This window comes from Poecilia mexicana, unplaced genomic scaffold (genome assembly GCF_051168715.1).
Source record: "Poecilia mexicana isolate PSO_F unplaced genomic scaffold, ASM5116871v1 scaffold_4, whole genome shotgun sequence".
NCBI classification, from domain to species: Eukaryota; Metazoa; Chordata; class Actinopteri; order Cyprinodontiformes; family Poeciliidae; genus Poecilia; species Poecilia mexicana.
In genome coordinates, this window is record NW_028263373.1 from 11367416 (window position 1) to 11386208 (window position 18793).

An 18793-nucleotide genomic window follows, 5' to 3' on the forward strand; every position below is an offset into this window, starting at 1 on the left:
AAATTTAGGAATATATTTTTAAAGAATCATGTAAGATAATTTTGTTTTTATGCTCTCTCTGACAAAGTGTTTTCCCCTTGTCAGATATTTTTCATATATATATATATATATATATATATATATATATATATATATATATATATATATATATATATATATATATATATACACACTGCTCAAAAAAATAAAGGGAACACTCAAATAACACATCCTAGATCTGAATGAATGAAATATTCTCATTGAATACTTTGTTCTGTACAAAGTTGAATGTGCTGACAACAAAATCACACAAAAATCATCAATGGAAATCAAATTTATTAACCAATGGAGGCCTGGATTTGGAGCCACACACAAAATTAAAGTGAAATGTTCCCTTTAGTTTTTTCAGCAGTATATATTGTTCTAACATTATATTCTAATCATGACTCATCCAAAATGTTGCTGGGCATACATACATTTTGGATACACCATCTACTGAGGCCAGTCCTGGAGCAGAAACCATCAACCCTGTGATTATGGTACAAGTATTCTGCTTCCTAAACCATAATCTCTGAAATATTAAATTTCTCAGTGTTTCTAATAAAAGGTTATAGATTTACAAAGGTAAACAAAATAAGAGACCCAGTGTGGAACAAAACTGTTTACCATATGTCTTCAAGAAATGTGCAGATTCTTATTTTATTCATTTATGTATTTATTTTTTATATATGCCAACTTAAAATGTTTAAGTTTTTCACCTAGTTTGACCAGCAGGAAAGAAGTCTTGAAACTTCACTGAAATCTGAAATTCACATTTTATGCAATGAAACAGCATTACTACACATCACATCATGTCATCCCATTAAATGCACAGTTTAATGAATTTATCGTGCTTCCATGGTAGAAAATGAAATGAAACCGAATGGATTTCAAGTTGATTTAATAAGCTAAATTTGTGATTTTAGATAGTCGCCTCCTGTACCTGTAATTATTTGCTTGAATTAAAAAGAAAAAAGACAAAAGCTAAAATGTAACCTTGACTTTATTGCACAATTAAAGCTTTACTCTTCTTGTCCTTTGACAGGAACAACGATAAGCTAAAGTAACCCACAACAAATGAAACAGATGCAAGGCCACGTTGTAGGATCTGACCTCCAGTGGGACATCGGGGAGACAGGTCAAATAGTTTGCTTTAGTGAGAGAAACAATTTAAATGTTTGAAGGAAAGTCTTACAACAAATGGCCAAAGCTAATGTAATGTCTTTTTTTTTTTTTTTTTGAAAATGTCATACTCCCTTACCGTCTGTTTTGAATTCGCACACATCCTCACACTACACTTTTGCTATTTATATACTGGTTCTCTATTATATTCTACATCTTCACCAAAAACAAAAGGAAGGGCTAGAAACCAAACCTCCAAACATCCAGTTGGCTTTAAACCACTCTCAGCCATAGCCACCATGGAGAAGTACATATAATCAAACATTGGAGAAAAAAGTCACTACATTGAGCTGATCTACTCGATAAAACAAACTTAGAAAAAAAAAAAAAAGACCGAAGTGGCTGAAATGTCACTGAAGGCAGTGAAAAGAGCCTCAACTGGCTACAGTTTGACTTCAGAGACTTGTAAATTATATTTGCAAAGGCTTTGATACTCCTCTGGTGATTCATGGTGGTCCAATACATTTGATGTATTTATTTTACTACCTCTTTAACACCTACATACACATTGGGAAACAGAAATTAGAGGAATTTTCCCCTCATCATCTCTGTCTGGACATAGATGAGACACATTTTCAAATAACTCTAAAGAGGTGCAAACCCACGTCAAGTCTTTAGGAACGTTTTCCCCTCAGTTCACTGTACTTGTCTCCTTTTTTCTGTTCTCAGTTTTGTCTTCCTTTAAATCTGCCAAGAAAAGAGAGCTCACTTTTGTTTGAGCCATGATATAGTAATGGTACCAAACATGTACTTTTAGTGTGGTGAATGGTTCCCACTATTGCATTTTTCTCTTAGTTTATGATCGGACTATATCTGTACTGTTTACAGTTTTTTTTTTTTTCTTATTTTATTTTTTTTTATCCCATATAACTCTATAGTAATAATTCTGCTAGGCCTGTACCCTGTTTTTCTCTCTTACTCTGCTATTTGTTTGTGCAATTTTCATGTGAGGTGGTCTGTGTGCAAGCCTTGTGGGATTTTCTAAACCAACCCGACATATCAGTTGCTTCAGTGTTTACATGGTCTAATTGCAAACACATTTGCTTTGTGAAAAACAGCAAAATACACATCATTCTCATCCTGTTTTCTTCACACTTGGATGAACCTCAGATGACTAATTCTTTTATTTCATTTTTTTTTTCATTTGCTCTTTCTTCTATTCTCTCCACTGTTGCTTTGTAGTCCCACCTGCACATTTGAAAAGGAAATGTTCGCAAGGGCGATGAAGTGGCTGAACAACAGATAAGCATGGAGATAGAGGCTATGTTTACGCAAGACCGCTGTCTGGAAACCGCCGGTATTTTCGGATGTTTATTGGAAAAAGTTCCACATTTAGACAAGACTGCAAAGACTCCTCGAGTTCCTCTTTTGTCATCTCAGGCCACTTTAAGGCTTCTTCAAAACATGCATGTGCTTTCATGTCACTACACCAAAAAGCTTCACTCCGAGACCTGGTTTCAAAAAGTGTTGGGGTCAGAAACACTGATCACTGCAGACGTGTAAACATGTGACCTAATCACTACAAAAATGTTATGGTTTCACTGAAGATCTGCTCCATGTAAACAGGCTATTGACTCGCTTGGAGTTGCAGTATAAAAATTTAGCCAAAGCCAAGTACACATGGGAATTAAAATAGCAATCTTCAGTGGAGTGTTGTGAAATATTTACCAACAACTTGAATGGAAACTGAAAAAAATATATACATTACAATGCTGGAGCTTTTAATGCATTGTGCAGCTTTGCTGTACCAGCTGAAGAAAATCTTACTCAGCATATTGCTCCCAACATCTGATTTATACTTTACATAGACTGATATGTTTTGACAGGTTTGCAGTTTTACCGTATTGTTTTCACTTCCTGATGCCTGTTGACCTTTGCGCTGTGGGATTCTCAAAATCTGGAATATTCTCCTGTAATGTAATCATATTATAAACCTTCCTACAACTTCATCAACAACCTGTTTGCTGCGTTCCTTGGACTTCTTGAGTCCCGTTTATTTACATTCACTTAGAAATCTCTTAGGCCTTTACAAAACAGCTGGAGTTGTAGTAGGATTAAATTCCACAGACTTTTACAATCTTATAATTATAAGATAATTATAATTAGGGGATCCTCTAAAGACAATTCATGAGTTCAAATCCAGCAATTGAACAAATTTTTCTAGAGGGGTATCAGAGTTGAATACAAATGCAGGCAGACTTAAATGAGTAAAAACAGGAGATTGAAAATCCTGCATTCTAGTACTTCTACTTGAAAACGATGTGCTGCTTCATGTTGGTGTGTCACAGAACATCACGATAAAATAAATCAGAGTTTGCGGTTGTGGCAAAATGTGAAAAAGCTTAACTGGTAAGAACACTGTGCAATTACAGGATTGACAACAGCAAGTAGTTTTTCAGAGAAATACGTCTGGAACACCAGACATAATGACACTGGCCTCGGTCAAGAAATACTTCCAGTCACAGCACACGGATGAAGTGTGCTAGACCACCAATGTAAGTTCGGATCAAGATGGAAAGGTTTTTAAACTGAGGAGTCACTGGGTCATTAACTCTGTTCCCTGGAGCGGCAGATAAGAAAAGCCTTGGTTTAAGTGGCATGCAATGCAAAAAAGACATAATTGCACCTTTATAACCAAATATTTTTTAAGCAAACATGAAGTATATGTGCTGAAATAGTGATGACAGCAAATTGGCAGGAAAAATCAGGTTGAGTGATATGTGAAAGAGGTTGTAAGTGGTTTGTTGCCGCAATCTGCCTTATGCAGCGCCGCAGCTTACTGGAAAGATTAACCACCATGATGATGCTGATGAGGATACAGTAAACGATGTCTGGTCCAGCAGTTCATAGGGCATGAACCTACAAGCCTGCCATTTGCAGAGCAACATCACATACAAACTACTAAAACTGTTGGAAAAACAGATCCTCGGCACACGAGAGAGATCTACACCGTGTACTATATCCAAAAATCACAATTACATTTACAAGGGGAGAGATGTTATGAAACAGTATTTACAGAATCACTGTTCTCTATGGAAATAAAGGCAAACCATAATATAATATTGGGTTATTCTGGGATATATTAAAAAAACAAAACAATAAGGCTCAAAATAAATGGTAAAGAGCCTGATCTTACTTTATCATTTCTAATATTTTAAACCGCAATGCAGTTTTAGAGTTTCCGTTCTGAAAAGATGTGCTAAGTTGCTTTATGTATGTATATATGCAAATAGTAAATTATGAAAGTTAACACCAGCTGACACTCAGTCCACATACTTTTTTTTGTTTTGTTTTGTTTTTTGATACAAGCATAATCTTTTCATGTTTTGGCCCCAAACAAAGTGATCTTGTTTATATATATATAGTATTTATGAGCTTTGTGAAAACAAATGTCGATGTATTTTTAGCCTGTTCGGCATTCTTCTTCGATTCCCAGTTCAAATTATCTGAACCCCTGGTTCAGATAACCCCAACAGGTTTGTTTCTGACAGGAAATGAGACGGGCATCTCCTGCTGCTGCTTCTCATACTGGTGGCCTTTGGTTTGGTTTGGTTTGGGTAATTCAGTTTTTGAGGATTCAGCATAACAAACTACAAAAAAACACCTTTTATTTGGTTCTGTTGGATAATACTTAGATTGCCCAATTATACCACGAAGGGCAATTCAGTTTAATGACTGCTCTCGTTTTATAAAACTAAACCTAAAACTGAAGTTTTATATTATGGCCTTTTAACCATTTTATAACAGTTTTGTAAAACAAGATTCTGCCTCCCAGGATGTTATTTAATAGGCCAATCCACCCCCACGACCACAAAAAAACCTAATAAAACAGCAAGTAAAAAATAATGCTCTTTTCATAGATCAGATTACCAGTTGTTTTTTTTAGATGTATTACAGAAATGTGGCCAATACCAAAGTTAGACCAACACAATTTCAGAGAAACAAAATACTTTTTGTTGGGGTTTAATAAAATTGTCTCAGTGAAAGATTAAAACTATTGATCTGTCACCATAGGAGTACATTTTACAGGAACGAGCAGTTTATTTATTTTTTTATTGTTTAATCTTTCCAGCCAGTTCGGGAATGCTAAATGGGGCAGAGGTGCCATTAGGGATCAGCTGACCTCTTATTACATCTTGACGAGTGAAATTGTTTGTTGGGTCTACTCTCTGCTTCTGAAGCACCACAATTTACCGTCTGGACACTTCACTAACAACCACACAAGCTCATCCGCCCACGCTCATTCAAGAGCTTTTATTTCTTACTCCTTCACATATGGGGAGGAAACCTACGTAAGCACAAATGCTTTTGCCACTGTTGCAAGATGAAAAGCTAGTGCGTATTATTTATTTATTTATTATCCAAGATACCAGATCTGTAGGAAACAGGAACACAGCTGTTTGCTTTGACAAATTGCATCAAATCAAGGAGAACCATGCAATCCCTCAAATGTTAGTTCAAACATACATTTTTAGAAGTGGAGGGTCGGGGGGGCGGGGGGGGGGGGGGGGGTGTTCACCCTGACCGGGAAGGCTTGATTGTGTTTTGTTTTGAGTCGGGACCCAGACCAGAGATTTGTCATTGTTTACCAATTTTGTTTATGAGTACAGTAGGTTTTCCAAGGACGGGGTGCATGTTAATGATCCTGAACATAACAAACCATCACAATGTACAGTGTGGACGGTCTGCATGCAGACAAGGGTTTGGAGGAACATGCTGGAGGAAATATTTTTTTTTAATTATTATTATTATTATTAACAGCTTTTATTATGTAGATGAGCCGAACCTTTACTGACCAAAAGATTAACCTTTTTCCTTAAATAGTGTTTTATAATAATAACCTTTTCCTAATGCTAGAAACTGTTACATATGGTTTAAGTTTATTTTTGACTGCTTTGGGGTAGTTTGAATACAACACAAAATCGTGAAGGTTCACCTTTCTAATATCTGTAATTAGAATACTTCCATACTGTTTTAATGGTAAATTGTCTTCATGTCAAACTTACAGACTTGCTTTTAACCTATGAAGTGGTTACATGGGTTAAAGTTGCCTCAGTGAGTAAGGCAGGTGGTGTCTTTTGAATAAAAAAGGAAAATACGATGATGGTAATACAGAGAAATAACTTTCAGGTAAGGTTTGTTGAGATTGTTGATACTGAGATGTACAGTTGAAACTAGACGTTTACGTAAACTGAATAAAAAGACATGCATTTTTTGTCCCTCATTGTCTGAAATCAAATCAGGCCAAACTTCCCCTGTTTTAGATTGGTTAGAATTACTAAAATGATTTCTATTTGCTAAATATTGGAGAATTTAAGAATAACATTTTTAAGGATTTTTTTTTTTAGCTACATACATTTGGTCAGTATCAAGGATAATTTTTTTGAACTCTGTGATTTAGATCAAACCTTTTGGTGTCCCTCTGCAATCCTCTGATAGGTTAACTAACACATTTGAGTTAGTTGGTGGAACACCTGTGGATTTATTTTAAGACCACACCAGGAACATGTTGCTTTCTTTTTTTTTTTTTTTTTTTTTTTTGGACATGATGAGAAGGTCAAAATCAGCCAAGTCATCAGGAAGAGAATTGTGCAGCTGCATACGTCTGATCCAACGATCATATCACTCAGGATGAACATATAAATGTGCAAATCAATCCCTGAACAAAAGCCAAAGACCTTGTGAGGAGATTGCTCAAGTTGGTGATGCAGCGTCATTATCCACAGTGAAAATCTCAGCGAGATGCAAGTGATACCAGACTGGAAACAACTGCTGCAGATGACAAAATACCAATTATACTCATTGAGAAGCAGTTTCTAGCTCTATTTCGCTTGCTGTGTTGCTACGACTGAAAGCAACCTTTCACTGCTGTCAAATGTTTGCCATTAACAGTGCGACTGTTTTTAATTAAGTTTATTGCTTTAACTTTTTCAGTATGAATGTCATAAAGAAAACGTGGCAGTAACTTGAGAAAATTACCTAATTTTACCTTTGGTTTATGTTGCCCTGCAGATGAAGAAGCCACTTTCATACACATTTATACATAAATAGACAGAATCACTTTCACCGAGACAAAACCTCACACTCAGCCCTCTGTGTAATCCCGTCTGATCTCGCCGACTCCGCTGTTAGCAGCCTCCTCTGACTCCGTGGCCTCGCCTTGGACTGCCTTTGAACTCGCCTGCCAAGAAAGTGTAACGCCGCATGTTTCTCTCATTGACTTTCAGGAATGATTGGGAACATTATAATGATAAAATTGACAGGAGGTGGAGAGCTGAGTGGGAGCAGAGGGCCCTGACAGAAAGCAAATAAGAGGCTTGAATATTGTCAGCATGTTGTTAATAAGCCGCGGGAGAGAGCCGAGGTGTGTGAGTGAGGGAGCGAATTCCTTTGTGTGAGCACAAATATGAATTCCTCTCGTAGAGCATGTGTGCTTGCAAAGGTGATGTCAGGCTAAAGAACGGCTTATTGCCGAGTTGAGTGACACGCAGGATTATCGGCCGATGGCAGAAATTAAAAAAAAAAAAAGCTTTCATCAGTGTGTGGCTGAGGCCTGCATGTTTGATGTTAGACCGAGGGAATCGCAGACAAGGTGACTGAAAGCGATGGATGATTGGAGGAGAGGCGAGAGGTTGAGTGTCGACAATGCGGGGTCATTACCAAACAACGAGTAAGCCCAGTAGATATAAGGCGTGACTGCATTTGAACAGTCTCTGCGTTTGAAAGCTTCTCTGCTTTTTCTCACTAACGAAATCTAAAATTGTTTGTTAAAGAAATATTTTTTGCCAAGAGTCGGTACAGATTTAGTCACCTTGTAAGGATTATTTGAAAGACAATTATCCTCTAACCAGCGGCAAAGTTTAAAACAGGAGTGACATGAGCTCTTTTTGTTCCACCCAAAGGTTCTTCCTTAAATTTGACTCGACAGCTATATTGGCATGACTGATCTCTTGCTTTTTTCTTTTTTTTACCAGTTTGCAGCTTCTTTAAATCTTATAGTGTGTGCAAGATGAACAGGATGTTGTAAAGAAGAAAAAAAAGGCAGAGAACATGATTTTGAGATTGTTGACTTTCGGCTAAAATTGTTTGGACAGAACTACACATAACGCACGATAGTTCACGTAATAGGAAGCTACGTCAGTCAATGATTTTTGCTACTGCAAAGGATCACTTGCAACATTTGATATTACAGTATTTCATGTGTTATACGTTCAAACTTGCAAATCGATAATATATTGTACGTTGATAGCTGAACGGAGTCTAACTTCCCTTAATACCAACACCAGGCGTATCTGCTTAGTGGCTGAGGTACTGGGGCTCATGGAGAGTGGAAACATTTTATTGTTATTGGTAAAGAAAGAAACGTGTGGAGAATACATTATCAATACTGAAAATGTGTAGTTTGTTTCATACAGGAATGTGTTATGAGTCTTTTTTTTTTATTTCCATCAAGATTCAGTCATGAAGATAAAACGAGAACATTGTTACAAGTTGTTTATAAAGTAAATTTCCCCATCACTTTTCTGTTTTTGTCCACTTTTAGGTCACTTCCTTGGGAACCACAGTGTGCTGGATATACTGAAGCTGGACGGTTATGAAATTGTTCACCTTCTCTCCGACCATCATGAGCAAGTTACAGAGTAAGTAAGGTAAAAGGGCAAATAACTGTGTGGTAAACAAAGTCTGCACCTCATACAGAACACCGATCAAAAATATGTATCCCCAGAACCTCTGCAGATTTCATGTTACAACAAGTCAGTAAGATTTTTATTTGGATTGTATGTGACAGACCAACACAATGAAGAACGCAATTCTGAAGTGGAATGAAAATAAAAAGGTTTTTAAAGGTCTCACAAAATTGTTTAGAAAATTGAAAATATAGCATGAGTTTGTGTTAAGTCCTCTTGACTCTTAAATGCTCTTAAATAAAATCCAGTGCGTCCAATTACCTTCAGATGCCACTCAATTTGTAAACTTTTGTGTAACTTAATCAGCAAATTAGAGCTGTTTTTGGAAGATCTCCAATGTATTTTGGAGAACATTAATGAAAAATTAGCAATAGAATGACCAAGGAACACAGCAGACGTGTCAGACATAACATTGTGGGGAACGTTAAAGAGGATTTAAGCTATATAGTCATATCCACAGCTTGGAACATCCCACAAGGCGCTGCTTAATCCATCGTCCAAAAATGAAGAGTGTGACATAAGTGCAAACCTAACAAGACATAACCATCTAAACCAATGAGCTAGACAAGGAGGGTTTAAATCAGATAAGCTTTCAAAAGATCATAGCAACTCTCAAAAACATGGCGGCGGCCGAATCTTGCTTTGGGAATTCTTTAGCAGGGAAAAGGAAGCGGGGCCAACAGGACCATGCCCCTAATCATACAAGCTGGGGTTACAATGGACTGGTATTGGTCAAAGCCTAATCCTGCGTATGAACGGCAGACACAACCAGGCTGTGCTTAAGCAATCATGCAATGAAAACTGGCCATAAAATTCAGTCTCTAGATGTGTAAAGGTGATATACCCCAAAAGACCTGCAGCTGTTACATCAGAGAAAAGCAACGCTACAAAAGTATTGATTCCAGTGGGCTAAAAACATATGCTCCCCAGATTTTCAGATTGTTTGTTGCTGCAAGTTGACGAAATAGGAAAAAAGGTCAAAAGTTTTTTTCCAATCCATTGCAGCCTGGTTTTAGTTATTTAATTCTCGACAACTGAGTTATTTAGACTCCGCAGATTTATAGCAGCTCTTTGTGGACAAACCCAACCCAAACTGAGATAAGTAACAAAAAACAACTCGGCTACGCTGGAATACTTTTAAACATCATCACCTCCATCACTTTAGTCCATCTCTTCTTCACCAGCCTCTGCTTTGATGCTGCTAAAGCAAGCTGCCAACAGTTGTTCTGCTTGTTCTCGCCACAACACATGAGCACATGCCCACACACATGCTTGCAGGAGTGAGTAGAATGATGTGCGCTGCCAAGGAGGGGCAGTGTTGCACACACTTAAGCTCGCAGATGTTCACTACATGCGAAGAACCTCACAGAAAATTGGAGTTGGCTCGGCCGAGTGTCTTTACAAAAGCTTTCTGCCAACCAGTGTTTGAGTTTGTCTGCCTCCAGTTCTTGGCATTCTGCAGCTCCCCTGTTACCTTGGGCCTTAATCCATCTGCCCATAAAACGATATCAAAAGCAACTTCAGTCGGAGTAAGACGGAAATAAAAGCAAGGTACAAAATAATTATCGTGTTGCAGGCGTAAAAAAAACATTACCGTTCATCAATTTGGAGAATTAATCTTTGCAAATTGAAGCAACAAAACTAACCCTCCTGCCCCTCTCTGTCCAATTGAAGGCTTCATTCAGTGGTGGTTCACGTTGTTAAAGTTAACAAGTGAGTTAACTTGCTGTGGTCACAAAACCCAGACATGCGTGCAAAGATACGTTTGCACCTTCCTGATGTGAGATGATACAATATGCATGAGAAAACATTTCAAGATGCATGACGGGTGTTCATGAAAGCTGTAAGCCTGACACCTGGATTGTGTCAAGGAATAACCTAAAGAGCAGTAATGCTGCTGTGTGACAGGCAGAACAGTTTGAAACTGCCTTTGGCTCCACAGTAACTCCTGGAGATATCGTCACAGTGCTGACTGAGCCGTGGAGATAAAAACTCATCTCACTTCCTCCATATCACACCTTGCACGGCTAAGAATTCATTGATTTCATTGGTAAGTGAAAAGGCTCCGTTTGCGTTCTCCAAGTATGATGCTCGTATCATAACAGCTGTTCCACCTTGTTTTTTCACCTCAAGATAAGATCACATATTAGGCTTGTTTCTTTGTTTGTTTTAATAACCTAAAGCTAACTGTGCAGCTTTTGTGTGGATTCATCTTCATTACTGTAAAGCACTTCAAAATTCAGCAGTGAGGCACAACACAAGAGAAGAAGGCTCCAAACATGTGCCTCCTGCAGACACCTGCAAGCAACTTTCGTAGAAAGTATGTGTCTAAATTGACACACAGACATTTATTTAGCAAAGTTAGTGTTTATGGAAGACTTCTTAATCCATTCTCATTCATTTAACTTCCCTTTGAGACCAATAAAGTGTGTTTGAATTCAACTAATTGCTCATTGACTTTAAACTATAGTGACTTGGATACTAAAAGAAACGAACATAAGAAGAGAAACTATGAGTAATGGATGTAAGAAAGATGAGTATGTTGAGTTTTTCAGGGAAGATTCTGGGTGGTCTTTTTTTCTTTTTTTTGGGTCAAATTGTTAGTCTTGGTAGAGAAAATATGGCAACCACAAATGTTGAACTTTTCTCTAATGTTGGCTGCTTTGCATTTAAGCCACTCCGGGTATCATTAATAGAGTGAGGCTTTCCTTGCGGTGTTCATGTCCTTGATTCAAATTGGGGTATTTGACGAGGAAAGTGACTGAGTGGTCAGAAACCACTAAAAAAAATAACATTCACTAGCTGCAGGTTAAAGCTTGTAGGAAAGCGTAAAAAAAAAAAATCCCTCCCATTTCCCATTAGGTGTGGAGCTAAATTGTTTTAGTGAAACCTCTGATTATGTTGGGGTTTATACAATCAAATGTTTTAATAATTGACTCCATGCAAGCCTTGTTTAATTTTCTCCCTTTCTCTTTTTCTGTTCCAGGAGTAAACGAGATCCAGAACCGCCTGCAGCAAGGTCTGTTGAGGAGCCCTTAGACACCAGTACAGTGACTCCCACCAGCTGGCCAACCGGTCTGGAGGAGGAGATGGAGGACCCAGATGATGTGCCTGGGCTGCCAGGGGAGGAGCTGCCTCACATGCTTCTCCCCGACAGCCTGAATCAGCTGGAGGAGTTTGGACGGCACAAACGGCCCCACAAAGCCCACCGCAGCAACGGACGGCCCAGACTGTTCAGCGACCTGTGGGTTCGCTTCGGGGACAGGTGAGACATTTACTGTGATCAAAAGTCAAAGCAGACTTTAACCAACCAGCTCACTCTGGAGACTTTATTGACTTGATTTAAATTTGGCTTTCTTGCGCAGCACCGATTCGCAACAGATGTCGGCATCATTTGTGAGACGGTTTACAAGACAAACGGGTTCAATTTGCATCCACTTCGGTCAAAATGATGTTTCAATTAATGCAATTCACCCAATCCGATCTTTATATCAGATTCGGATACACAGTCCAAATCGGTTATAAAAGCAATACGGTTTTACTTGACTGATTATAAAATGCCATTTAGTAAAGAGTTCCAAGGAAGCCAACAGATTACTTTCAAAATTGGTTTTAAAGTGATTCTTCATCCTCAGCAAGCATGTGGGAACAATGAAGAGCAGCCACTGCTGAAAGGCTCAATAAGAGCAGGAATGGAGAACAAAAACCAGATAGGCTTTTGGAAAACGATAGTTAAGTCTAGAAGTAACTAATGGATGAGTGATGCAGTTTTCCAGCTTTACTCTGACACCAGGTGTTTGTGTTACTTTCTCATAAAGTACCTCGAGGAATGTACCTTGTGAAACGTCATCATAAAAATAAACGGAACTGAACTGAATTTACCAGAGAAGGTCTAGTCAAAGTTAACTCCGAGATTCTTCATATATATATATATATATATATATATATATATATATATATATATATATATATATCAAATTATTATCAAAGGCCAAATAAATGCTACTAAGACTAAGTGGCTGGCTAATCTACAGATAACTGTGATCCATGAAGCTTTATTTTTAAAATAAACATTACGATAGCCACTTACATCCTATAAGAAGCCCTTAAATTTTTCTCAAACTCTTCACGTCATTATAGAATAAATGTTTACACGATGTTCCCAGAATTGAAATATGTTCAGTTTTAAAGGAATTAGATACAGGTTAGACTTTTAAAAAGTTGAGATCTTTTATTAGGGGGCGGGGGGGTGGGGGGGGGGGGTGTCAACGTCTTACCTGTAGCAGATGGTTGCCTGAAGAATCAGGGTCTACCAGGTACTCTGGCCAGTGAAAGTGCATTTTATATTGAGTTATTGATGATTCATATTGCAAATAAACATAAACTTCCATGTTGTTTAATGTTATTGGAGCTACAAGATCAAAGACGTTTGGCAGACATTCAGTTTGTAACTTCTTCCTGGTCTTATTAACTTATAGACAGCTGCAGAAAATCATCCTAATGATTTTTCCAAACTGAGGCAACTCTGAATGGTTTGACAAAAAAAAAAAAAAAAAAAAAAAAAAACACCACAAAGTTTTAATTAACTGTTTTTTTTTCTATCCCACCTCCAGCACACCACCACCTAATGTGAGGATAATCAACGGGTATATAACAGTGGAGCCTCCGCTGACCCATCGAGAACAGCACAGACAGTCGGAAATCTTTTCTTTAGAGCGACGCGCTGACTCTCCTTCGCCCACGCTGCACAGCCTCAGCTCAGCCCAGCTGGCTCACACTTCCCTCACCCTGCCTTGTAGTGTCGTCTGGTTTTTATCACACTTGCTGCTCACCTCCTGACCACAAGACAGAGCTATCTCACGGGCAGACACTTAAGACGCTACTGCATCCATACCAGAGCAGAGGAATGTATGTGATAAAGACGAACGAGGGCGGCCATCGCCAGCACGCGCAGACATGAGATGGAGAGAAGCTTCAGCCAACAGGACAGCCGATCTTCAGAGGGAACACTCCTGCTGTCAGCCTCCTCAGTACAGAGACATCGTGGCCGGCATGTTGGACGTGCTTAATGACTCACCAGGCGTCAAAGTGTGAGGAAGAGGCTCTTAACGGCACAACAACGCGGGCCGTGGATGAAGGTTCACAGGCCTCTTGAACTATTAGAATAACAAACGCATAACAGTGAATTATTCCAAAGAATTGGGAGTCTTGACCTAATGTAATATTAATATTGAGTAGAAAAGATTTACTTTAACAATGAGATCTGAACATATTAATGACGGTTACGATTCTGTGATGAATGGCTTCGTCGCGCACAGTGCTGCGCATGAGCTGTCACTTTGTAAATTGTGCATTTGTTCATAAAGAAAATTTGTATTGTATTTATTAATTCTGGAAAACAGAGTATATTTTCTTGCTATTTGATAAGTATATAAAAAAAATAAAAACTAATGAAGTATACTGTGAGTTGTTGTTTTTAGTGGAAGTGCATTAAATAAAAATGAAAATACATCAATAATTACTTCCCTGATGAAGCCAAAGCTAAAAAAGACTCTTATCTGATTTTTATTTATTTATTTATTTTATTTTATTATTTTTTTGTATGTAGATTTCTGAAACTTCAAATAGAGCAATCCAGTGATTTAATTCTATTTTTAAGTTTGTAAAGTTTTAGTGAAGAAGGGAAACTTGTGCAACAGGTAGTCTTAATCCGCCATCTGCTGGTTAAATTGAAGACAAGCACTGAAACTTAAAAGTCTTCTCAGATTTGTACTTCAGACAAATTCAGTTTTAGTAATTGTGGGACAATTAAAATCAGTAGTGCAAAGAGATGTGCTTACAAAAGGTAAGTTGACTGAAAGAAACCAGTTTATTACCGTGATTTTTTTATTTTTATTTATTACAACCTATAAAGACACAGAGTGGCATTGTCTAAAATTGCACCAGTCAAACACAATATGATAAACAACAACTCAGGAAAAGTTAACCTTCCTGTGTTTACTTTCTAGATTCCAGTACAGAATGGACCGTTCTCATCAACCCATTGGGTGAAAAAATATAACAAAAGATGTACATTTTTGAAGTAATTATGAGTTTTGGCGTATGACAAACATTAGTAATTAGAAAAAGTCCAACATATTTCGGCCAACATGTTCAACTAATCCTAGATCCCTTTAATACATACATCATCAAGTCTGTCTCTCTCTTACTGGAAACACCTCCACTACTACACAAGCTGTAGTTATTGTTACCGCCACTAGATGACACTAGAGTCTCAATATAAGTAGCGCAGAAGCAAGCAACGCGGATGGCAGTTCAGTTTGAAGACCTCACGCAGGGTAGGCGCATTTAAATTGGACATTGCGTTTGGCAATTCCTTTTTTTATTGTCTATATGCTCTAATGATGTACAATTAATTTTAGAGCAATATTAATCTTTAAGGGATAAAAGATCATTAAGCCAACGTACAAGACAAAAGAGGTCTTAGAAATAACTTTACTTTTAAAAACACAACTTTAGAAGAATTTACAAGGAAGAAGACTTCAAAAATATAACATGCAATTTATAATCCAATACACACATACATATTTTAATGTCACAGGACCTTTGCAACTTTAAATAATGTTAATATCCATCCACTTTTTATCCATAGCAGCTTGTCTTTGCAGACTTGTGGTGGAATTGGTGCCTATCTTTAGACAAGAATACTGTTAATATTGTATTTTTTCTGCAAATTTTTGTTTGAAACAAGCATTTTTTTTTTTTTTTTGGACATAATTAATTGTTGTCAACAAGAAACTGAATACATTATATTAAATGAAAATTGTAACTTAAATAGATCCGTTTGCAAAAAATATTATTATTATTAAATGGACTTGACCACATTGTTTAGTAAGTAGGATAAATTTGTAAGTAATTATCTTAGTAATATGGTTTGATTTAACCAACGTTTTTGGATGATGTCTGAAGAAAACATTTGCTGTAAAATTGTGCTACTTAAATTTAATTTAACTTATGTAATAATTAGGTTTAAGAACAACTAATTGATCTTTTTTCAATTACGAAAGCATTTTTTTATGGAAGCAATTTAAGAAGTTCTTAAATTATTAAGAGAGCAAAGCGTTCTATTAATTTGGAAAAAGAGGAACAGACAACTTTTTTTTTCTTTTTTTTTTCATTTAGAGCAAACAGCCCCTTAAGCCAAGACAGGGCAATATTTGCCTTAGTTAGAATACCATTTTCCCTGGGCTTTGGGGTGTTGTTTGAGGGTGTGGGGCCTTGACAGGGTGCTCTGAGGGCTGACCCTCCCTCCACCAGGGACACAACGCCGGCCGCATATAAATAAAAGATTACAGTGGAAAATCAATTTCTGAGCAAACTCATTAAAAATGCCCCTCACCTTAAATGATTCCCATTTCCTTGCATTCAACCTGTTAGCGCCTAGCTGTCCCTTACAACCAACCACACTCACATCCCCACCACCTACACCTCGTCCAGCTCCCCCTCCCTCCCTCCCTCCCCTCATGCCTCTTCTCCATCCTTCCTTCACCCTGTTGCTCTCCCCCAGTGGTAATTACTTGCACAAGTCGTTTTTGCCCTTTGATTTGCACCGTTTCACAAATGAAGGTTAAGTTTGTTTAACCGTGGTGGATTTGCCAGTCATGTTGGAGCATATAATGTGGCAGATCCTTGGTTTTTCTCCGTATACCTCAGACACGGCTGAGTCTAAAGACACCCGCCCACCAAAACACCTCCTTCTCCGCATCCACTTCCCTGGAAAAGGGGGAAACGGAGGGGGGGGGGCTCCAAGGTTAAGGCTTTGTGGGACTTTGGAAAGCTACCAAGGATCAAGCTTCAGTCTCACTCAAAGGAGACCAGGAACTTGTTAAAGATCACCTTTGCTAGAATGATTAGGAATCAGACTGAGGTATTTAGAGGCCTATGGATAACTCACAGCCCTCACAATAGAAAGCAAGGAAAATAACTTGTTAATCCAGGGGTGACCAGCACTTTTCAAGACCTCTGGGGTCCTTTGGGGGCACCGGTGAACCTGTGATTGGTGGCTATTAAATGGGTGTCAAGGAGGTAATTCTGAGTTGGGCAGCACTGCTATGAGATGTATTTGTTCCCACTTTTTACCTATAAATGTTCCATATTAAACCTATACAACATCCTATTTGAGGACCATTTTTCAGCTCATTACCCATATGGGTCCCGTCTTCAAAACCAGTGCATTTTCTATTTATAAATTTTCAATTTAAAACTGCAGTAAATATTTAAATTTGTTGCTAAGACAAGAAAAAATAAATAAATAATATATATATATATATATATATATATATATATATATATATATATATATATATATATATATATATATATATATATATATATATATATATATATATAAGCTCATTTTGATCTTCATGGTATGGTATTTGTAGCACCTTGAGAGGATCTTGCTGTTTTAGATGCCCTAGACACTCTGAGGGGCTGGACACAATATAGCTATTTTAAAAATCTGTGTGTAACATTTGTATGTAGTCCATGTAAAAAAAAAAAAAAAGTGGATAAAGTCTGCAGAGTTTCTAAAACTACGTTTGACATTTAAGAATTTTAGAAAACTCACTTAGTTATTTTTTTTTTTACAGGTGTACTGGCTAAACAGGCCATCAGAAATTATGATGTGAGGGCAAACCGTAATTATCATTATTTGGACTAGAAACTACAGACAAATTTCAGATTAAAAAAAAAAAGGTGAAGTATTCAGTGGAAAGTGTAAGTAAATGTCAAATCTTGAGCTTAGCACTATTTTACTGAAAATAAATATTTTTTTTTTAATATTGATCTTATTTTATTTTCAGTGGAGGACAAAAAAAAATTAAAACAATGTTTTAAAAATACCAAAGGGTGGTGTAGCCATAGCTGTGGTTTGTCTGCCTGAGTGCATGCAGTGTAGAGGACACAATGATAGAAAATGCAGAGTAGCACATGGAACAAGTGGCATAGCTTAAAACAGGATCAATACCTGATAAAGTGTCACTAGAGCCAAGGAGAACATTGATTTCAGGTAGCTGCAGCTGTTAAGAGCATTTCAAGAGTGTGTTGCTTTGACTGTTAAGCTGCAGCACGCACACTGGTGACAGGGAGATTCTCCGGTGGACTTTGTTATCACATTACCCGCAAAAAGTGACAGTTCCAGTCGGCTCTGTTTTCTCATAGTAAATCACGGCAATCAAAGTATCGTAAAGAATTCCATCGTGACTATTGCTGGACAATGAATAAACGAGGTAGCGTTTATTAATTAAACAATGCATCCGTGAACCTCTCAGTGACCTGCTTTTCCACCTTTCCCGTGTCCTGCGTACCAAGGAGAGCTTTGTTAGTCTGTCTAGCCGAGAGGGAAGCCATAAAGCAATGGGACAACAAAAAAGTGTGTTTAGCCCCGGAGCAGATAGCTGTTCTCCTTTTTAGATAATCCCCCTGATAGCGGGTAAAGCGGGGGCTTTTTGGAGGGTTCTGCAAACTCGCAGCTCATCTCTGTTTGTGTTGGGTGAGATGTTATTTTCACCCATTGTCCAAATCTCGTTGGAGGCTTTGTGGCTTAAGCTGCTAAATTGAGCCCAGTGGCCTTGTGGTGCCAAAACACAGGTCAGGTGCAAGTTGCAAAAGAAAAACAGACCATATTATCCTGGAATTTATTTAAAGGGTTCATAAAAAAAAATGCACTATTTTATGTTATGCTATTAGCTAAAATTATACTGGTTTATTGTTATTCTCATTGAACTTTCTTTTTCTAGATTTTAAAGTAAAAAAAAAATTGTTATGTTCGAACTATAAACTCATGGTGCAATAAAGAAATATGACACAGTTTATCAGTTTGCTTTATGCCTCATGAGGAAATA

The 18793-nt window shown here is 37.6% G+C and overlaps 1 protein-coding gene across 1 annotated transcript in view; it reads left to right on the forward strand.

Annotated features, from left to right (window-relative positions):
- trabd2b (TraB domain containing 2B) overlaps positions 1-14348 on the forward strand; it is an 85573-nt gene extending 71225 nt beyond the window's left edge. Inside the window, exons 5-7 of the mRNA XM_014985377.2 lie at positions 8744-8840; positions 11875-12153; positions 13502-14348. Coding sequence (XP_014840863.2) covers positions 8744-8840; positions 11875-12153; positions 13502-13727 — 602 coding nt within the window. The 3' untranslated portion in view covers positions 13728-14348. The remainder of the gene's footprint in view (positions 1-8743; positions 8841-11874; positions 12154-13501) is intronic.
- Positions 14349-18793: the final 4445 nt, after the last annotated feature.